The 22,924-nt window shown below is 49.9% G+C and overlaps 3 protein-coding genes and 1 long non-coding RNA gene across 4 annotated transcripts; 2 read left to right on the top strand and 2 right to left on the bottom strand.

Annotated features, from left to right (window-relative positions):
* The first annotated feature begins 455 nt into the window (after positions 1-455).
* LOC127305182 (uncharacterized) lies at positions 456-3,726 on the top strand. Its single transcript, XM_051335562.2, has 2 exons — positions 456-1,717; positions 1,889-3,726. The coding sequence occupies exons 1-2, from the start codon at positions 456-458 to the stop codon at positions 3,420-3,422; spliced, it is 2,796 nt and encodes a 931-aa protein (XP_051191522.1). The 3' UTR covers positions 3,423-3,726.
* A 769-nt stretch (positions 3,727-4,495) lies between these two features.
* On the top strand, positions 4,496-7,882 carry LOC127305183 (F-box/LRR-repeat protein 14-like). Its single transcript, XM_051335563.2, has 2 exons — positions 4,496-4,653; positions 6,027-7,882. Exon 2 carries the CDS (start codon positions 6,074-6,076, stop codon positions 7,544-7,546), a length of 1,473 nt encoding a protein of 490 aa, XP_051191523.1. The 5' UTR covers positions 4,496-4,653; positions 6,027-6,073; the 3' UTR covers positions 7,547-7,882.
* Positions 7,883-14,382: 6,500 nt separating this feature from the next.
* Positions 14,383-16,283, bottom strand: LOC127309141 (uncharacterized). Its single transcript, XR_007856960.2, has 4 exons — positions 16,136-16,283; positions 15,936-16,035; positions 15,283-15,384; positions 14,383-15,205 (listed from the first exon to the last, which is right to left on the bottom strand). It is a non-coding gene; the product is annotated as an uncharacterized lncRNA (long non-coding RNA).
* Positions 16,284-17,364: 1,081 nt separating this feature from the next.
* LOC139832697 (uncharacterized mitochondrial protein AtMg00810-like) lies at positions 17,365-18,588 on the bottom strand. The gene has a single exon (XM_071822516.1). The coding sequence runs from the start codon at positions 18,586-18,588 to the stop codon at positions 17,365-17,367; it is 1,224 nt and encodes a 407-aa protein (XP_071678617.1).
* Between the last annotated feature and the right edge of the window lie 4,336 nt (positions 18,589-22,924).

Genomic DNA, 22,924 nt, shown 5'->3' with positions numbered 1-22,924 from the left:
AATAAATATTCCCACAAAATTATTTAATACTCGGAGTATTTTATGAGCTATGTAAGGACATAGCAAAATATACTTAATTTGATATCTCAGGTAAATACGAGGTACATCAACACTTTCATGATTATGAACTACATGATCGCAGATAACAATATTTTGAGTGTAGAGTGCATGATTTGCAGAGGAGAAAAGACTTGCTTGTCCCCGAAGACCGAGTTGACTCGACGCGTTCACATGTTAGAATTGCAGTACCAAACAGAGTACAGAAGCAGTCTATCAGACTTTAAGAACACGCAGGGCAGCTTCCTCCCGACGAGGCGACGACTCGCTGCGAGTCAAGGTGTTTCTATAATCAGACAACTCACCTATACTATCGTTGTCATTGGCCATTCTGGAATCTGGATCACAACGATCTAGAAGAGGGAGCAAGCACACCAGCTGAGAAAGTGAAGCCCGCAATGGAGCACGGCCAGCCAGCACCTCAGAAGCCGGCATTGGAGCCCTGCCACGGCCAGCCAGCACCTCTGCGGCCGGCAATGGTGCCCGGGCATGACGCACCAGCACCTCAGCAGCCGGTAATGGAGCCCGGCCACGACGTGCCGATAGTGGCGTCCGGGCAGCAGCCGTGGGAGTACAGCCTGCGGAAGTACCTGCTGCTGCTGGCCACCCTGGTGGCCACCGTGACATACGACGCCGGCTTCAACCCGCCGGGGGGCGTCTGGCAGGAGGGCGCCCGCGACGACGCCAGCCAAGGTCAACGACTCGCCGGCGACCCCGTCATCCGCGACACCCACTACGGCCGGTACCTCGCCTTCTTCTACTGCAATGCCACCGCGTTCGCCGCGTCGCTTGTGGTCATCGTCCTCATCCTCATCCTCGCCGTCCGGCACGACAAGGTGAAGGAGAAGAAGGGCGTCACCTCCGACGTCGTGCTGCTGCGGCTTTTCATGTTGCTCGACCTGCTCAGCCTCATGGGCGCCTACGCCGCCGGCACCTGCCGGGACAAGGTCTCCACTGTTTACTCCGTGCTGCTGGTTGCCGTCGTCTTCCTCTACATCGTGATTACCAAGTTGCTGGACTGGTGGTTTCCACACAAAACCTCCAACTCCGGCTCCGGCGGGGCGATGCCTGGAGGTCCCATCGGCGTCCCCCACCCTGACCCCGGCAGCGTGCCCAAGGTCGAAGAAAAGAAGGACCAGAAAGCCCAAGAACGGCTCCGCAAGGTCGTGATGCTTCTTGCGACGTTCGCGGTGAGCATCACCTACGTGGCCGGGCTGAGCACGCCGGGTGGCTTCTGGGACAGCACCGGGGGCAGCCACCGGCCAGGTGACGCCATCCTCAAGGAGCACCACAGCCTGCGCCTGACGGTGTTCCTGCTCTGCAACACCACGGCGTTTGTGGCGTCCCTGTTCATCATCATGCTGCTCATTATCAAGGTCAAAAAGCTGCACCAGAAGACAGCCCGGTCTCTTCAGCTTGCCCTCTACCTGTGCATTGTCGTCGCGTTGGTCGGCCTCGTCGTCGCATACGCTGCCGGCAGCTGCAGGCACACTGACACCACTATCTACGTACTCAGCCTGGTTGGCGCCGTTGTGGCATTCATCCTACTCCTCTTTCTCCATGCTTACTTCACTTCACCGTCAAAACTCTTGTCTTCCCGTTCCAGTCCAGCGCAACAAACTGCTGAAATTCAAAATAAGGAGACTGACGATAATGTCAGGTATTTAGCAAAAACATATCCTCTTCTCTGTTTCTTCTGTATCTTTATTTCTCTATAACTGAACAGATCTCTGTTTAATTTTTTATTTGCAACTTAACTAAACTCTGTTTATTTTTCTCTGCAACTGAACTAAACTCTGTTTTCTTCTATCTGGGCAATGAATGGATGCAGTGCTAGGGAGGCTCTCGACAAGGCTCGCTCTCTTGTTCTACTGCTCGCCACTCTTGCAGCCACCATCACCTACACAGCGGGGTTGAACCCGCCGGGTGGCCTTTGGCAGGATAATGGTGACAGGCACATGGCTGGCGACCCGATCCTTCTCACGACGGACGCTAGGCGGTACAGGATCTTCTTCTATTGCAACTCGGTTGCCTTGGTGGCCTCCTTGGTGGCCATCGTACTGGTCCAGACGGAACGTCTGGTCAAGCACCACGTGCTGGAGGCAGCCATGATATTCGACCTGTTTGGCCTCATCGGTGCGTATGCCGCGGGAAGCTGCCGGGACGTGAACCACTCCATCTACGCCATGGCCTTGGCAGGCGCCGTCCTGGTCTATGTGGTGATCCATGTCATCTTCCTCACGCTGGATCACAAGGACAAGAAAGACGATGCCAAAGATCGTTTGTTGGAGAAGAGGCGCAAAAGATTGCTCCTCTTCGCGATCTTGGCGGCAACCATCACCTACCAAGCTGGCCTCACCCCTCCAGGCGGCTTCCTGCTCCAGGATGACGAGCTCGGGCACCATGCTGGCGACCCGGTCCTCCTGTACAACTACCCGCGCCGCTACAATGCCTTCTTTTACTGCAACTCGGTGAGCTTCATGTTGTCCATCTCCCTCATCCTCCTCCTGGTGAACCCCAACCTGTACAGGCCAGCCATACGAAGCAACGCACTGTCTGTTTGTACGGCGGTGGGCTTGTTTTGTTTGATGGGGGCCTACGCCGCCGGAAGTACGCAACACCTCAAGACATCCATCTACATCTTCGTGTTGGTGGCCGTGGTCCTCTTTGTTGCAGCCGGGCTGCTTCTAGTATTCTTGATGAAGGAGATCAATGGAAATGGCAATTCGGCAGCTGTGCCACCCATAGAACAAGATGAAGAACAAAAGAATTTTTTGATGAAGGAGATCAATGGAAATGGCAACTCGGCAGCTGTGCCACCCATAGAACAAGATGAAGAACAAAAGAAGAAGGAGGCAGATGAAAGGAAGGAGAGTGAAGAAGAAAGGAAAAAGCACGTGAGGCGCAAGTACCTGATGCTGCTAGGCATCTTGGTGGCGAGCGTAACCTACCAGGCCGGCCTGGAACCGCCCGGCGGAGCGTGGCAGAGCAGCAGCAACGGGTACGAGGCGGGCGACCCAGTGATGCACGACAACAGGAGGCCCCGGTACCTTGCCTTCTTCTACAGCAACTCTGTTTCCTTCGTGGCTTCCATTGTTGTCATCATCATGCTGCTACCGCACTGGCTGCCAAACAACAAGGGAGAAGAATGGGAGGAATGGTCGCTTAGGGTGATGAACTGGACGATCATACTTGATTTGGTGGCTCTCCTAGGGTCCTATGCAGCCGGCTCCAACAGGGGGTGGAAGACGTCTGTGTATGTCTTCGCGCTCATCGTTGCCGTGCTGGGCTACTTTGCAATCCATTTGACGCTGTCATTCTTGTTCGACCGTAGGAAGAAACAGGGCAGCCAACCTCCAGTGTGATTCAACATCACTGTCTTCTGTAGTTGTAGCTCTTGTAATGTCAGGACAGTCCACAAAGTTGCCCGAAATTCAGGGCAATGGATCGTCTATCTATCATTACCTATCTTTAGATCTCTAATCAGCTTGGCTCTTTCCAATCTCTACCCTGCTCTAGGCTCTAGCTAGCTCCACCTCTTTTCAGATTCCTAGTGTAGTTGATGTAATCAGATTAATGTGCATCCCAGTTGGAGCATGCTGACATTGTGTTTTTGGACTCACTGGGTGGTGTTTGTAATGTATGTATCGTAATCCAATGAATATGGTAGGTGACGTGTGTTTACAGTTTTCCTGATCATATATGCACTCTCTATCTATTCCTAAAAAGAAGCACTCTGCCTCTCATAAGGAATTCCAATTGCATTATCCTTTAGGAAACTGAAGCACCTTGTTATACTACTAGAACATATGGGTATGCCACTAGGTGAATTTGCAGTGCTGTGTAAAATCCTAAGGCGGCTTATTCCACACAATGTAATCCTAAGAGTACAGTTTGAAGTGACAATAATTTTGATTATAGTGATCACTGATCGAGGAAACATACACTGAATCAGGGGAGAAGAATACCATCAGCAACATGATCTTGCTTGGGCAATTCGCCGAACACCTGCAGCGCACCAGATCCCTGCAAGCGACTGAGCCGGCCTCTGTCCGTCGTCCGCCACCGTAGATCCGGACGCTGGTACCAGAGTCACGCAGCATTTTGGTTGGAGAGAATTCTTCGAGCGTGGGTCGCCTCGATCGGAAGCAGTTGCTCTTCGTGGCTGGATGATGCGCGAATGCAGATGGCATAGCCGAGCCAGCCCCGCTCAGCCGCTCCTTGCCACACGAGGGAAACCGGAAAAGCTGAAGGGCAGGCGCGGCGCAGCGCAGAGCTTCCCAGGTGTAGGTCGGAGCGGGCCATCGCCGGCGATCACCGGAGTCAAGGAGCGGCTCTGCCTCGTGTGGGACGAGCGGTATATTTCTCAGAAATGAAAATAAAATAACATCAGCCCAAGCAGAATACGGCCCATATTAGCCCAAACTCCGGCTTGTCCATCGAGAGTTCGAGACGCCGCGAGACGAGGGTTTTGCTTTGCCGTCACCTCGCCGCGGAGGTTTCTCCGCCCAATCCAACCCTTGTCTCCGCCGTCTCCGCCCATTTCTTCCCTCCCGGACGGCGTCGCCGCTTTCCTTGGTCGCCGCTTCCTCCGAGGTAAGGATTCGGGTCCATTCCTTTCACTCCTCGAGCGACCTTGTTGAGCCAGCCGAGACATGTCGATTGTTCCTCTAAGATTCCGTTCTGCTGTACTCTCTAGATCGACTTGATTGCTGCACTTTGTTCTGTTAATGGAATTAGCCCATGGGAGCAAGTTTCTAGATCCACGGAGCTGTGCCTACAACCCAGAACATTGTTGGATTCAAACACTAGAACCCCAAAGATGTGTAGGGAAACTGTAAATTGCCAGGGGTGGTACTAGGCCAAGGTTGCACCTTTTTTGAATCTCTGAACCAATACTTTGTATTTGTGAGGATGACCAATGCTCCGACAAAAATCCGAGCAGTATATTATGGCTTCTTTTATGTAGACTTGTTAGAAAATCTCTTGTAACTTTTAGTCATTTATTTAGTGTACAGAACAGAAATGGTTGCTATTACACCGGTAGATTGAAGGAATGGTAGTGAACTGTTATGGCATTGTTTATTGATCTGCCTCCTCAGGGGTTCCAACACGATTTTATCCAACCAGGCAATCACCAAAATACTGTTTCTTTAACCACGATCTAAAGGCTGAATATGTCGCATTAAAGCTCTATATTACAAAACGTATTTTCGGGCACGTATTTGCAACCGTGAGCATATCTGTGGTAGTGTGGTGACAAGCTAAAATCCAGTGGAGCTCAAAATTAGTAGTAAGATTAATACTTTGTGATTTAAATACTCATCTTTGGTGTGTCTGCGTCTCTATGAATTTTTGTTTAGTCCTGCCCTTGCATTTGGCATGTGGCAGAGACTTTGTAACTGTACAGTGCCAAGCTTGGAAGTTCCTGTACAAGCGATTAGGAGAGATAGCTTAACTAAAATTCCTGGCATTGATCTCAAAGAGAATCCGATGGCAAGAACAGGTAGAGCCACCGCTCCATGGTTCCGTGAAACTGTATCGATTGCCCATCATGTATGAAACTGGAATCTGTGTGAAAAGCAAGAGGGTAGCTTGGTTTAATCAGTAAAGTTTGTTCTGGAGTGTCTAGGAACAGTCTGATTGGTTAGGTACTTCCAGATATGAGTTTATTTCAGCAGTGAATGTTAAATTATCTTGTGGGCTTGTAGTTCTAATTGGTGTATTTGTAGATTATCCTCACATCCAACAGAAATTGCATATTATTTGTGATATGGAATTATTTGTGATATGGATACAAATAATAGGCTGCCATCAATTAACGCTCATTGTGAAGATAAGCACATAAATCTTTCAACAAAGATAAATAGGTGCAATGTTTCATTTATCTTTCCTTGTACATTTGTTCTTACCGCTATAACCTGATTATTTTGATATGTTGCATCCTGATCATTGAATCTTTTGTCCAGCACCTGCTGAGCTTTCAATTACCCAAGTTGTGCACCTGAGATACTTGATGGAGGGCCTCCCAGAGCTACTGATTGCAGAGATTGTCAAGAGGATCACCAGTACAACTGATCGTAGTTCTCTTTCCCTCGTGTCGAAGCAGCTCTACACCATCGAGGCGGAGCACAGGGATGCTATCCGTGTTGGCTGTGGACTTGACCCTACAACAGAAGCCTTGACATCTCTGTTCTCCCGGTTCCCCAATTTGTGGAAAGTAGAGATCAATTACTCTGGTTGGACGTCCAGTCATGGGGACCAGCTGGACAACCAAGGCCTCCATGTTCTATCATCTCACTGCCCCTTGCTATCTGATCTCACTTTAAGCAACTGCTTGTACATTGATGACACCGGTCTTGGCTACGTATCATCATACTGCAAAAAGTTGAGGTCCCTGAGGCTGAACTATGCACCAGAAATAACTTCTACTGGGCTTTCTCAGGTGGCGGTTAGTTGCAGGTATCTTTCTGTTCTCCACCTTGTTGGCTGTACGGCAGTAGACAATGTAGAGTGGCTGGAGTACCTTGGGAGATATGGATCATTGGAAGAACTTGTTGTAAAGGATTGCAATGGAATCAGCCAGTATGACCTCCTAAAATTTGGTCCAGGATGGGTGAATCTCCAAAAGTTTGAGTTTGAGATTAATGGAAACTACTGGATGGGTGCAGTCCAGGATCCCGCATACAAGGTTGGCTATCCATATAGATATGACATCTGTTGCGATAATCTGAAGGATCTTAGGTTGGCTCATATTGTAACCATGCCAGAAATTGGACTTCGTTTTCTCCTAGGGAAGTGCAAAGCATTGGAGACACTCTACCTGGAATATGTTATTGGTCTAGATGAGAGTGAGATGATTGCACTATTCCAGAGGTGTAGCAACCTTAATACCATATCACTTCGGTTCATGCCTCTGCGATGTGGTTACGATTTTAGGACGCCACTAACCGATGACAGCCTCAAGGCGCTAGCCCTCAGCTGCCCTATGCTTCAGGTTGTTGAGCTCACCTTCACATTTATCAATCCCATTTACCCAACTGAAATAGGCTTCACACAAGAGGGTATTGTGGCGCTCATCCAATCCTGTCCAATTCGTGCCCTTGTGCTCAATGGTGCCATCATATTTGATGACGAGGGGATGAAGGGCATCTCATCCACACAGTTCCTAGAGACACTCGAGCTCGTGGATTGCGAGTCTATAACTGATGCTGGGATGGATTTCATTGTCCAGGCTCCTTGTTTGAGTAGTCTCACACTCCGGGAATGTAAGAATGTGACTGATGCTGGAATGGCTGCGCTGGTAAGTTCACAGAAGCTGGAGTCACTGACCGTTATTGGCTGCTGTCAGATCTCCCAGGAGGGTGTGCGAGGGGCTGCCAAAACAGTTCGCTATTCTGCGCAGATTGAAAGCCACGACAGTCTGAAAGGAATGAACATGCGCGGCAGTGGACACCAGTCGACCGTGAAGGCGATCTTTGGCTGTTAACTCATGTTGCCATATTAGCAGAGTTTTAAACCTCAACACTACGATTTGAAAGTAATTCAGAGGACAGATGCGCCTGTGATTTCCGTCCGACAAATTCCAATGACTTAAGATGTTCTAGACTTGTTATGGTTATGTGGGATTTTCTTTATGAGAAATTTGACATAACTCCTATGTATTGTGACAGTCGTTTCGATCTGTCATATCTTTATGTTGTTTCCATTTTTAAGGTTTTCTTCCTTTGGTTGAGACGTCTAACCATGCCACCCTTATATTTTTATAACTGCATGGGTGTTTTGATTTGAAAAAATTTGGCCCAGGATGGGTGAATCTCCAAAAGTTTGAATTTGTGATTCATGGAAATTACAGGATGATGACTGGGGTTTTTGATCCCGCGTACAAGGCTGGACATCTGCTGCGATAATCTGAAGGATCTTAGGTTGGCTCATATTATAACCGTGCCAGAAATTGGACTTTGTTTTCTCCTGGAGAAGTGTTTTATTTAAAACACCACTGACAGATTTTTAAACAGAAGGCCTCACGGCCCGGCTTTATAAATAAAGCCCTCCAGGCAACGGTACATGCAAGTTAAAGTTTTACAGACCACACACGAACGCCCAAGGCGTCACAGTTACGACCCTCCCAGGTTCAGCAGACATACACACACACGATACAGAGCCGAACGGCCTAACTCAGCAGGCTCAACCAAACTAGGTAAAAGCTGAAGCACGATCTTGGTCAAGTCGCCGCCTGGGTCCTCCGCTACTCAGCCCGTAGTCGCGCGTAAAGCCTCCTGACGTCGTCCACCGCCGCGTCCAGCATCGCCCGGTCCTTCTGTCTGACCAGAACCCTCCAGGACTGCATATGAATAAGCATGTGATAGAAAACATCAGCTGGGTTCCCAATCATCTTTCCTTCAAAGACTAGTTTGTTGCGCGTGTTCCAAAGAGTCCAACACATGGCAGCAAACGTGAACCAAACTAGCCTACGAAGGGGGCCGTATAGACCCTGGGCGATTGCAATGAACTCCCCCGGTCCCGCGGGGTTCCAGTCGCAGTGGAGGAGTTCCCTAACTCCAGCCCACATAAGTTTGGCGATGGGGCAGGAGAAGAAGATGTGATTGCAATCTTCATTCTCCTGGCAGAGGGCGCACCTCCCGTCCGAGGGTCCGTGGCGCTTGGCAACTTGCTCGGCAGAGGGAAGCCTTCCGCGGATTAGCTGCCACAGAAACACACGAATCTTGGGCGGGACCCGGGTGCGCCAAGCGTCTTTGAAACAAGTGACCGTCGCTCCCTGCGTCAGTGCAAGATAGACCGAACTAGTGGTGTAGGCCCCTGAAGCGTCCAAGGACCAGGACACCGTGTCATCCTCGAGACCCGGTTGCCAACCCATGGCCTCACGGCGAAGGTTGTCCCATTCAACCATTTCCGCCAACCCAAATTGCCGCCGAAACGCAACACCCCAATCCCCAGGGTGTCCATCTGGTGGCTTGGCATCAAACACCGAGATGGATGGATCCGTGCAGCAGCTGAATAGGCGGGGGAACCTTGCCATAAAAGGGCCCCTCCCAGTCCACCAATCCAGCCAGAACCTGGTGCGCCTCCCATTGCGCGCCACGTGCTTGGCTCCCAGTTTGAAATACCATTTAATCTTCTGAATGGAATTCCAAAATTGGGAACCTCTGGTAGGGACCGTTTCGTCGAAAAGATCCCTACCCCGAAGATACTTAGCCCGGATGATGTCCGCCCACAGACCATCCGCGTCTTGGTAGAGCTTCCAAACCCATTTGAGCATCAGCGCGATGTTCATGAGTTTGGTGTTGAGGATTCCCAATCCTCCAAACGATTTAGGTTTACACACCGTAGCCCAATCCACCATGTGATACCTGCGTTTGTTCCCCACTCCTTCCCAAAAGAAGCGCGCCCTAGGTTTGTCCATGGCCTTGTGGGTGCTGTCGAAAAGCATGTACAAGCTCATGGCAAACTGCGGGAGGCTGGATAAACACGAGTTGGTCAACTCCAGTCTTCCAGCCGAGGCTAAGAAAAGTCCCTGCCATGGGTCCACCCTGTGCCCAATCTTTTCTGGCAGAAAATTCCAGTCCGCTACCCTTAGCGCCTTATCACTGATAGGTAGGCCCAAATATTTGATAGGGAATTCTCCCCGCTTGCAGTTGAGCATGTGGGCTACCTGGTGTTGAAGTTCCAGTGGTGCCCCCGGCATCACCACTTCACTCTTATCAAAGTTGATCTTCAGCCCTGACATATTCTCAAAACACAACAGGATAACTTTGAGGTTCGCAATCCCTGCGCCTGTTGGTTTGATCAGAACCAAAGTATCATCAGCGTATTGAAGATGAGTCACCCCCCCGGGGATGAGATGCGGGACCACTCCCTCGATATGTCCCGCCCGGTTAGCCTTAGCCAGGATGGCCGCAAGCCCATCAACAACGAAGTCAAACAAGATCGGGGAGAGTGGGTCCCCTTGTCGGACGCCCCTTGCATTCCTGAAGTATGGACCAATCTCCCCGTTCACATTTATCGCCGTCTGGCCCCCTTTGACCAACTGCATGAGGCGATGCACCACCCGAGCCGAGAAGCCCTTCCGCAGGAGAATCTCCTGCAGGAAATCCCAGCTCACCCTGTCATAGGCCTTCTCGAAATCAAGTTTGAGAAGCAAGCCCTCTTGCTTTCCCACACGGAGTTCATGAGCAATCTCGTGGAGAGCCAGAGCGCCCTCATGCAGACATCTCCCCTTGATGAAAGCTGATTGGCTCCGGTCCACCGTCCTATGTGCTAGCGGAGCTAATCTAATCGCATATGCTTTAGCCACGAACTTGAATATAACATTGATCAGCGCGATAGGTCTAAATTGCGTAATCCGCTCCGCCCCCTTAACCTTGGGAATTAGAGATATAATCCCAAAGTTGAGACGGGCAATGTCCACCCTCCCTAAGGCGAAATCATTCAGCATCTGGAGGATGGGTTCTCGCAGGATTCCCCAGAATCGCTTAAAGAACAGGACCGGTAGCCCATCCGGTCCCGGCGCCGAGTCCGGTTTCATACTAGCCAGTACCTCGTCGAGGTCCTCAGCGGTGAAAGCTACTTCGACGCCCCAATTCTCCTCGTCCGAAATCTTCTGATCCGCTTCCCAGAGATCAGTGCCAAGGGCAAAGACCCGTTCTTCCCCTTTGGCCCCCATCAGGCCCTGGTAGAACTGGTAGATGTGCTCCATGAGGGCCCGCGGCTCCTCCACCTCGCCCGCCTCGGTGATAAGCCGGGGAATAGAACACTTGCGCTTGCGGCCGTTTGCAATCGCGTGGAAATAAGCGGTGCACGAGTCACCTTTCAGGATCCACTGAGTCCTACTCCGCTGGCGCCAGTATTCCTCATCCACCCTGTCTAGTGCAATGAGTTGGTCCTCGAGGAAGTACCGGAGGCCCCATCCCTCCTCGTCTAGACCGTTGGCATCCGCCACCCGATCAATTCTTCCACCTGGCGCAGAAGGTTGGTGCGGAAGTCCCTCTTCTCTTTGCCCAAATTGGCTCCCCACCCCTTGAGGAATTGCCTGGAGTTCCGCGAGACATATTGCCACGCCTCCACCGAGCATCGGTGTGGCCCGTGGTCAAAGATGAAGCAGCGGATTTTCTCCTTAAGGAGGTCCCCGAACCCCGGCACCCCCAGCCACCAGGTCTGGAAAAAGAACCTCGACTGGCGAATAGGTGCGTCCTCGCCACTGCTGAACAGAAGAGGGGAGTGGTCAGACCCCACCCTTGTGATAGTAGTAAGCGAGCAAAGCGGAAAAGCCGCCTCCCAAACTGGCGAGACTAGAACCCGATCTAGTACACATTGCGTTGGGCGAAGCCGTTTATTCGTCCAGGTGTAGCGAGCCCCTGCCCGTTCCACCTCGCGGAGGGCCATAGTGGCAATAGCCTCATTGAACCGTCTAACCCTGGACCAAGAGATGTTAGCGTTACTCTTGTCACTAGCAGCGCGGATCAGGTTGAAGTCGCCCCCAACCACCACCGGGTAGGGGGCCGCCGCTACGGCCTGGGTGAGTTCCCCCAAGAACTCATCAGAACGACGGTGATCAGCCGGCCCATAGACCAAGAAGAAACACCACTTGAGTTTGTTACTACGTTGGAAGACCGAGGCACTGATGAAGAAATTCCCTTTCTGCCATTGCCCGACCTCAAAGCAATCATCCCGAAAGCCTAGGAGCATGCCCCCGGAGTGCCCCTGCGCGGGGACCCAGCTCCACCCAAATTGGCCCCCCATCTCCAGGCTACGAAGCTCAGCAGCGGAAAAATCCGCCTTAATCGTTTCTTGGAGGGCCACAATGTCAACCCGGTGTTGTCTAAGGTAGGCTTTGAGTTGTCCGCGCCTCCCTGGCTCCCCAAACCCCCTAATGTTGTAAATAAGGGCTCTCATGAGCAAACGTCCGTCTTCTTCCCGCGCCCCTTGCGCACCGTTAACCTAGGCCGGTGCACCCTTGCGCGTGCCCGAATGGTTTGGAGGGTCAAGTCCTCGTCGGCCGACCCTTGCCCGGTCGCGTCCGAATCCTCCAGTGTGGTATCCATGCCAACAACAAGAGTCGCATCCTCCCTGGATGGCACGCCCTGGTCGGTGGCCTCCCTAGCCACCCGGTCCAAGGACTCCTGTTCCTTGCGCGCCGCCAGCGCCGCAAGGGAAGCCTGGGCCAGCTCTTTCGCCCTAATCAGCTGCAAAGCCTCCTGTGGTGAACCCTTGCCAGGTGCAAACACGATGGCGCTATCTAACACAACAGACGATAGGTGTGCGTCGGGGAGGGAGGGAAGAATGGAGAAGTCAGCGTCCGTACCTGTCACCGACGGGAGCTCCAGGTTCTTCGTCGCCGTCATGTTCTGCGCCCTCTTCATCATGGAGATCGCCGCTGCACCCGCCGTCCTCGAGCTCTTCCGCACCGGCGTCGGCGGCACCGCCGACTTCTTGGACACCTTGACCGGCCCCTTCGCCACGACCGGCACCACCTTGGTCCGCTTGCCCTGCACCAGGGAGACCGCCGCCGTCACCTCGCCATGTAGGTCGGGGGCAGGCCCAGATCCCTGGCCCACCGCCGCTCCAGCCGCCACAGTCTGGGAAGCCGGCGTGTCCACCTCCATCACCGAGGAGGTCCAGGTCGGGCTCGCCGGCCTACCCGCGGGGCTGCTCCCCAGCCCGGGGCCGACCGCATCCGTGACCTGACAGATGATAGCCTCATCCTCAAGGCCCTAGCTCTTAGCTGCCCTATGTTTCAGGAGGTTGAACTCACCTTCACATTTTGCTCTTCTTTCCAGCCAGATCAAATAGGCTTCACACAAAAGGGTATTGTGACGCTCATCCAGTCTTGTCCAATCCGCACGGTGCCAGCATTTTGCATGACGAGGGAATGAGGGCCTGTCATCCTCCCAGCTTCTGGAGACACTCGACCTCGTGTGTTGCAGGTCTATAACTGATGCTGGGGCGGGTTTCATAATTCAAGCTCCTTGCTTGAGTAGTCCCACACTAGGCAAATGTAAGAACGTGACAAATGTTGGAATGGTTGCGCTGGTACGTTCTCAAAAGTTGGAGTCGCTGACCGTTATAGGCTGCCGTCAGATCTCTTTGGAGGGTGTGCGTGGGGCTGAGACAGACGCACCTGACATTTTTCTTCCGATGAGTTCCAAACTTCCAATGCTTAATGTCAAAATATTGTCATTTTGTTCCTAAATATAAAATGTTTTGATAGTTCAATTTAAACTCCCAAAACGTCTTGTATTTAGAAACATAGGGAGCACATATAGCAAATTTGAACTCCCAAGTGTTCTTATTTATATATTTATAAGACCTCCTTTGATTGCGATCTCCAACCAGCATGGCGCCTTTCTTATAGCTGTGTTGGCGTTTAGTTTTCGAAAGTGTCAGGTTATTTTGGCTGCTTGCACAAAAGCTGTTGCTTGCGCAACATTTAAGGTTAGTCTCATTCAGGTATCACTGAGCACTGGAGGGGTAGTCTGCATACGTCTGTGGTTTCTGTATTAGATGTGAATTTTCTGAATAGGGAGATGAACAAATTAAACAAAAGACCTGAATAGAACTGGGGCAATTGATAGTTTGTTATACATGAAAGATGGGAGAGTTCCGTCGAACAGAAAATACATGAAGACAGAATCGCATCACAGCCTATTGCTTGGTGTTTGCAGTGTATTGTAAATAAAATAAAAAAGCATGCACTACTATCCTGCTCGCCCCAGTCAGCGTATTCATGTCAGGAAACAGGCGTTACACACAAGAACCAGTGAGCTGCCATTTGAGATATTAAAACTTCCTGGCACATCAGCAGTAGGTTACAGATAATATCAGCTAAGGGAATTGTCAATGGGGGACCCTCTGAGATTAAACTTCATGCCAGGGGTTGCTAGCACTTCAGGTTACCATATCAGGATTTCATTCACAAGAGAACTCTTCATGTAGAGAAGAGTCAGACAGATACATGCTGATGTACAACATGTCTAACACGAGGGAATCGATCAGCCCAGCGCTTGTAGCCTGCAACCAGTACAAAATCAAAGTTAGATAATGATGTTTCAGGTCACAAACTGAATGAGAGCCATGTTTTCTTCCTCTTCATTTGTAAGAACAACAGATCATTACACGTACCTGATACGATTATTTGCTTTTGGTTCAACTGTTCCATATCACCGTCAGGGATATTCTGTAGGACAATTCAGTAAGCCATCATCAAGCGAACACACCCAGAATTGAAGAAAAATAAGGGAAACACATGCTGATGCCGCCGAATATAACACCCATTGTAGAGAAGAGCCTTCGTGAGCAAATAATGTCACTAAAGAGATGCATCCATAATTACCTGATGCAAGCTTCTGACAATGAGGTCAGACAAACTCCCAAGGGTCTTGGGGTCGAAATCAGAGCAGCTCAAGAGGAACTCTTCTGATGTCAACTCCATCACCATCGTGCATAAGCTGGACGCTGTCATGATGACTGATGAAGCATCAGTTGTTCCTATAAGCAATCACACATATTCCTAGTTATTGATCATATCTCGTTCAAGAAAAAAAAAGTTACTGATCAGCTCGCATTTAACAAAAAGAGAGTTACTGATCCGCATATGAAGATAATCAACAGAAAAATGATCGTCCATATTGAATAGCATGAAACTTAGGTATTCATCTCTCCTTGGCTACTGACAGTCCATATATAGTATCCTGCTTTACAAGTATGCGAGATTGCCAGGTAACTGACAATAGGCAGAGATTGAAGCAGCTATAGAATTCTTGCCATGACCATGGTTCAGAAACCAGTGCTGGGCATTGCTAAAAATTGCTCCATATATGGCTGATCATGTTTTAAAGATAGGACTGTAGGACTGGTTTATGACCTAAATGACATAGAACCCCTTTCTTAACCTCCAGTGATGCTGAATTTTGGTAAAAAGATTTGTCACTGTCTACTAAATTAAGTAAAATGGTTGCGAGAATCAAACGTTGAGAAATGGCTACCACCGAGAGCCACGCTACAAACAATACATACATATATTTATTTCAGCTTCTGTAAAGAAATTAGGAGCAGAATATACCAGCCCATGTAAAAGTGCTTGCAGGAGACAGATGAAACAAGGCTCCATTTGCATATGGGAACTCTTCCTCTACATAAGTAGCATTAGGCTATTAGGATTATCTCATGGTAGGAAAAAAAACTGTTTCGAACAATTTAGGTACTTACATTTGACATAATGTTTATGATAGTATCGCACGCCAAAAAGATGCTGCCATTGTCAACCATCATTCCATTCTGCTCTGTCATTTTAATGAGGCAGTCTATAACCTGTAGGCAGAAAAACAGCCATATCAGCTGCACGTCCAAAGCCAAGCTGAACAACAAATGGCAACTCCATTATGCCAAATTTATGTTCTAGTAGTTGGCATTGGCAAATCACAATGCTACCAGTTTACTTCCATGCACACTTCAAATTGTACACCTAGCATCAAATGTGATTGGCACCTAGACAGAACTAGTAAAGTTATGCGACGACACCCTATAATTTAAGCATCCCTGCGACAAGACAAAATAAACTTCGTATGAACAGTGAATATTAGCTCTTGCTAGCAAGCCCGTGTGCATGGGGGAGGGTTGGCCTGCTAGTCAGTTGTGAAATACCACAGATTTGTGTCTGCATTTACACATTTGTGTAAACTACAAAACTTGAAAACCAGAAAGATAAAATTCAGAAAAGATTCAAATTGATTATTATTTTCAAACTGGAAACTGGGTTTTCTGATGAACTAGTATAACCAGCATTTGATTATTTCAAGGAAAGAGAGACAAGGGAGTCACAACTCTTATATAGTTCATTTATACCAAACATGCCCACTTACTGCTTTATGGCCTCCAAACGACACCAAAGTTCTGCATCCATCAGCTGTCGTTGTTATTTGGGATAGCATTGGAAGCATGAAGCGAACGGAATAGAAGGGCCTGTGTGCAAGAATGTTACTTGGTACCATCAATATACTGCATTACGAAGGAAGATACTAAGTGATGTACATCTGCTGAGCACAAAATGGCTAAGAACTACCTTGATTCATCTTGACCTTCGACAGAAAATATAAATTCCAGTAGACATCCAGTCTTCTCTTGGCAGGCATATGGCGTCTCTGCCAGATAGCTGCAACAGAGTAGCACACAAATGTACTTCTATTCAAGGACGATTACATGGGACTTTGAAACACTTCACACCTATAGTAATGTTGTTTCGCAGCTATTTAAAAGATGTGCATAGAGAAATATAAAGTGGCTAAAGTGCACATGATTTTTTTTGTAATGATTAAAAGTAGTAACTCACATTGCCAATGCCAATCACATCGAACTGAGTACAAGCAGGAGGAGGAACTAGTATTTAGAGATGGGAGTATTGGACGAATAAAGGACCCTTAACATACTGCTAGTTTATCATATCTACAAGGAGCAATTCTTTAACAACAAAAGGTGCACGCAAATTCCAGAGATAATAGACAATAACAAGAGCAGTAGCACACCTTCCCACTATTCTCACAGATGCCAAAAGATCATCATTTCATCCTGACATGTTTCGTTCTGTAAGATATCTTCCAATACTAAATATTCATATCATCAGAGGATTAAAATATGTACCTTTGCATCCTGCAGGAAGTCCAACACTAGACTGATTGTCTCATTTAATCCTTTAATTGCCTGCATTATTGTCCTTTCATGGATAGTTTGACTTGGTTCACCTACATACGGTTAAAATAATTTTCAAAGGAGAATACGGGGTGACTATAATTTTCAGTGCGTGTAAAGCTGCTATCAGCTAATGACAAACTTCCATCAAAGATAGAAAAGGTGACACTGAAGGTTATAAAATATAAAAAAAGGAAATGAAAATATTCTACAAAAACATTCCAGCGCATGGAACCAAAAAATAGTCAAGTGGTACATACCTTCACCACTTTACGGACATCGAAATATCTTCTACGGAGTAGTATTTCTCTGCTCAGCGACGCGTCCCCGACATTGATTGGCCATCCAGCGCCACCACCTTCCGCAGCCACCTCCCCTTCCTTCTCCTCTTCCGCACCGATTGGGGTACCTGCTCGACCCGAGGCCAAGCGGAGAAGAGTGCGACCCGACCTTGTGTGTAGAAGGCTAGGGTTTTAGGTGCAAGCGGAATACATTGATCGGTGCACCTTGGCACATATATATAGTACATGATGCGGGCCTCTACCTCAACTATACAAGAAAACTAGGAGGTGGGCCGGATACACAACGCACACATATACAATATATTCAACACCCCCCCGCAGTCGAAGCGTCGCCAGAGACACAGAGACTGGAACGAAACTCCTCAAAGGTAGAAGTCGGCAATCCCTTGGTCATCACATCGGCGAACTGTTGCGCAGTCGGAACATGAAGAACCCTAGTCTGTCCGAGAGCAACCTGGTCGCGGACGAAGTGAATGTCAAGCTCAATGTGCTTTGTCCGGCGATGATGAACGGGGTTGGCGGAGAGATATACGGCCGAGACGTTGTCACAATAGACAACCGTAGCGCGGGACACACCGTGATGCAACTCCTGAAGCAGCTGTCGAAGCCATGTGCACTCGGCAACGGCGTTGGCCACAGCTCGGTACTCAGCCTCCGCGCTAGAGCGCGAAACAGTAGGCTGTCGTTTCGAGGACCAGGAAACTAGTGAGGGACCGAGGTAGACGCAGTAGCCGGATGTAGAGCGCCGAGTGTCGGGGCAGCCGGCCCAGTCGGCATCCGAATAGGCGACCATCTCCATAGAGGGGGACGCTGTGAGGGTGAGTCCCAGATGCGTCGTGCCACGGATATAGCGGAGAATCCGTTTGACGAGCGTCCAATGGGAATCACGAGGAGCGTGCATATGGAGACACACCTGCTGAACAGCATACTGCAAGTCTGGGCGTGTGAGCGTCAGGTACTGGAGAGCTCCAACAATAGAGCGATAGAACGGAGCATCAGACGCTGGAGAACCGTCGAGAGCAGAAACCTTGGCCTTCGTGTCTACAGGGGTGGCGACGGGATGACAATTGAGCATACCAGCGCGCTCAAGTAACTCATGGGCATACTTCTGCTGATGAAGGAAAAAGCCATCAGGGCGCCGAGTGACCTCAATGCCAAGGAAGTAATGAAGAGCGCCCAGGTCCTTGATGGCAAACTCATCACGTAGCCGGAGAGTGAGCTGCTGAAGGAGAGCGGCGGAGGAGGCCGTGAGTATGATGTCATCGACGTACAGGAGCAAGTAGGCAGTCATGTCACCGTGGTGATAGACAAACAGCGAGGCATCCGAGCGAGTAACCTGAGAATCCCATAGTCTGCGAAAGCTGGCGATCCGCTGGGACCAGGCGCGAGGGGCTTGCTTGAGGCCGTAGAGCGACCTAGAGAGCAAGCACACATGTCCAGGATGAGAAGCATCAATGAAGCCAGTAGGTTGCTCACAATAGACCTGCTCAGTAAGGTGTCCATGAAGAAACGCATTAGAGACATCCATCTGGTGAACTGGCCATCCGCGAGAGACCGCAAGCTGCGAACAGTGCGAATCGTGCCGGTTTAACAACCGGTGCAAAGGTCTCGGTGAAGTCGACGCCGGCACGGCGACGGAAACCGCGAACCACCCAACGAGCCTTGTAGCGCTCAAGGGTACCATCGGAGTGAGTCTTGTGCCGAAAGACCCACTTGCCACCGATGACATTGGCGCGAGGTGGCCGAGGAACCCAGTGTCCAGGTGCGGTTCCGCTGTAAGGCGGCGTACTCCTCCTGCATCGCAGCGAACCAGTGAGGATCCCGAAGAGCGGCCCGTACGGATACGGGGATCGGAGACGGCGCGGATGTAGAGGCCTCAAGGAGATACTCGTCGCTAGAGTATCTCAGGCTCGGGCGGTGGGTACCGGTCCGAGACCGCGTCGTAGGGGCGACGGTGGGAACCGTCGCGGCAGGCGCTCCGCCCACACCAGGGGCCCAAGGGGCGCGCGACGCCGAAGGCGGGGCAGCGACCGCGCCAGGGGCCGAGGTGGCGGGCGACGCCGTGGGCGGTGCAGCAGGCGACGGGGCGGACTCCGAGTCGGAGTCGGACGGCGAGCAGCCGGGCGGCGAGGAGGCGCGACCAGGGAGGGTCGCAGCACGTCCCGAGGCGCATGCAGCGCCAAAGCCAGGGGGCGGCCCAAGGCTGGACCGTCCAGGACCATCCGTGGTGGACGGCGAAGCGAGTACCGGCGGCGAGGAAGAGGCGGCGGGTACCTGCTGAAAAGGAAACTGCATCTCGTCAAAGTAAACGTGTCGCGACGTGAAGACGCGATGGGAGACGGGATCATAGCAGCGATATCCTTTTGTGTTGGGCGGGTAGCCAATGAAGACACAGGCTAACGAGCGGGGTGCAAGCTTATGAGGCGCAGTAGCGGCGATGCTAGGATAGCAGAGACAGCCGAAGATGCGAAGCTCGTCATAAGAAGGCAGTGCACCGAAGAGGAGATGATGAGGAGCGAAGTTGCCGCGGGTGCGACATGGGCGGATATTAAGAAGGAGAGTGGCTGTGGAGAGTGCGTCGGGCCAGAAACGCGGAGGCATGTAGGCGTGAAAGAGGAGGGTGCGAACGCAGTCATTGAGAGTGCGGAGGACACGTTCGGCGCGACCATTCTGTTGCGAAGTGTATGGGCATGTGAGGCGAAAGGTGGTGCCATGAGTGGTGAGGAGAGTGCGAACAGCGAGGTTGTCAAACTCCTTCCCGTTGTCTGTTTGCAATGCAAGAATGGGACGACCAAACTGCGTGGCGACATAGGAGTAAAACGCGGCAAGAGTGGCGAGAGTATCGGACTTGCGGCGCAACGGAAAGGTCCACACATAATGAGAGAAATCATCAAGGATGACAAGATAATAAGTATAGCCCGTATTACTTGCAACAGGAGAGGTCCAAACATCACTATGAATTAACTCAAAAGGGTAGGAGGCGACATGAGAAGAAGCCTGAAACGAAAGCCTAGTATGTTTGCCGAGACGACACGCATGACAAGAATGATCAGCGATCTTATTACACGTGAAAGAAAAACTCCTAAGAATGTGGCGAAGGGTGGCGGGGTTGGGATGACCCAAGCGAGCATGCCAAAGGTCCACACCGGTGGCGAGGGCGACAGGGGCGGCGGATGTGGAAGGCGAGGAGTGCACGGGGTAGAGGTCGCCGGGACTGTCACATCGGAGGAGCACCATCCGGGTTCGGGAATCCTTGACAGAGAAACCAAACAAGTCAAACTCAACAGTCACAGGATTATCACGTGTAAATTGTTTAACAGAGACAAGATTTTTGATGAGGTTAGGAGACACTAAGACATTAGACAGTGAGAGGGGAGTAGATGAAGACGGAAGAGATGCATGGCCTATATGGGTGATAGGAAGAGAGGAACCATTGCCGACGGTAATGCGAGTAGAAGTGGTGACGGGGCGGGAGGTATGAAGAGTACCGGGGTGGGCAGCCATATGAGCAGAGGCGCCCGTGTCCATGTGCCAGTCGCCACCGCCAGCGTAGGCGGTCGGAGTCGGAGCGGCGTCCAGCGCGGCGAGGAGGGCCGGATCCCAAGGCGCAGGCGGCATCGGGGGCAGCGCTGGTGATAACCCACAAGTATAGGGGATCGCGATAGTCTTCGAGGGTAGTATAACCCAAATTTATTGATTCGACACAAGGGGAGGTAAAGAATACTTATAAGCCTTAACAACTGAGTTGTCAATTCAGCTGCACCTGGAAAAGCACTAGCAACAGGGGTGATGTGAAAGTAACAGTAATATGAGAGCAGTAGTAACAGTAACACAGCAGCAGTAATAGCAATATGAGAGCAATGGCACGAGAAGATAGTTGATACTACTTCCAATGACATGTAGAACAAGTATATGATGATGAGAGATGGACCGGGGTTCCCAGCGATCTACACTAGTGGTAACTCTCCAACAAGTGACAAGTGTTGGGTGAACAAATTACAGTTGGGCAATTGATAGGAATCAAAGGCATTAAGAAAGAACATCAGGCTTATTAATTATGTAGGCATGTTTTCCGTATATAGTCGTACGTGCTCGCAATGAGAAACTTGCACAACATCTTTTGTCCTACCAGCCGGTGGCAGCCGGGCCTCAAGGGAAACTACTGGATATTAAGGTACTCCTTTTAATAGAGTACCGGAGCAAAGCATTAACACTTGGTGAAAACATGTGACCCTCACATCACTACCATCCCCTCCGGTTGTCCCGATTCTTGTCACTTCGGGGCCTTTGGTTCCGGACAGTGACATGTGCATACAACTTGTAGATACAATCTAAGCAACAATATAGAGCTCAAATCTAAGATCATGCCACTCGGGCCCTAGTGACAAGCATTAAGAATAACAAGATTGCAGCAACAATAACTTCACAAACTTTATAGATAGACTAATCATAATGTATCATCCATCGGATCCCAACAAACACAACACCGATTACATCAGATGAATCTCAATCATGTAAGGCAGCTCATGAGACCATTGTATTGAAGTACATGGGGGAGAGTATACCGACATAGCTACTGCTAGAACCCGTAGTCCATGGGGGAACTACTCACGGAGCATGATGGAGGCGGTGGCGTTGATGGAGATGGCTTCCGGGGGCACTTCCCTGTTCCGGCAGGGTGCCGGAACAGAGTTCTGTCCCCCGAATTGGAGTTTCGCGATGGCGGCGGCGCCCCTGGAGTCTTTCTGGAGTTTCGTCAATTGGTACGGTGTTTTTAGGTCGAAAGGGATTTTATAGGCGAAGAGGCGGCGCAGGGGGGCCGACAGGGTGGCCTCACCCTAGGCCGGCGCGGCCAGGGCCTGGCCCGCACGGCTAGGTGGTGTGGGGCCCCCCTGGCTCTCCTCCGACTCTTCTTCGGTGTTCTGGAGCCTTCCGGGAAAAATAGGAGGTTTGGCGTTGATTTCGTCCAATTCCGAGAATATTGCCCGAACAGCCTTTCTGGAACCAAAAACAGCAGAAAACAGGAACTGGCACTGTGGCATCTCGTTAATAGGTTAGTTCCGGAAAACGCATAAAAACATCATAAAGTGCAAGCAAAACATGTAAGTATTGTCATAAAACAAGCATGGAACGACAGAAATTATGGATACGTCGGGGACGTATCAGCATCCCCAAGCTTAGTTTCTGCTCGTCCCGAGCAGGTAAACGATAAAAAGAATAATTTCTGTAGTGACATGCTACTTACATAACCTTGATCATACTATTACAAAGCATATGAAATGAATGAAGTGACTCAAGGCAATGATCTATAGTTGCTAACAAGTAGATAACATATAGCAAAACTTTTCATGAATAGTACTTTCAAGACAAGCATCAAAAGATTGCACAAGAGTTAACTCATAAAGCAATAAGTTCAAAGTAAAGGCATCGAAGCAACACAAAGGAAGATATAAGTTTCAGCGGATGCTTTCAACTTTCAACATGCATATCTCATGGATATTGTCAACACAAAGTAATATGATGAATGCAAATATGCAAGTATGTAAGAATCAATGCACAGTTAACACAAGTGTTTGCTTCTAAGGTGGAAGGAAGTAGGTAAACTGACTCAACATTAAAAGTAAAAGAATGGTCCTTCAAAGAGGAAAGCATCGATTGCTATATTTGTGCTAGAGCTTTGGTTTTGAAAACATATAGAGAGCATAAAAAGTAAAATTTTGAGAGGTGTTTGTTGTTGTCAACGAATGGTAATGGGTACACCAACTACCTCGCCAACCGGACTCCCAAGAGCGGCTCCCATGAATTATTGCATATTTATTTGGCACTCCTTCCAACCTTTCTTTCACAAACCATGGCTAACCGAA

Source organism: Lolium perenne, chromosome 6 (assembly GCF_019359855.2).
Source record: "Lolium perenne isolate Kyuss_39 chromosome 6, Kyuss_2.0, whole genome shotgun sequence".
Taxonomy (NCBI): Eukaryota; Viridiplantae; Streptophyta; class Magnoliopsida; order Poales; family Poaceae; genus Lolium; species Lolium perenne.
This window is presented reverse-complemented; position numbering and strand designations above follow the sequence as displayed.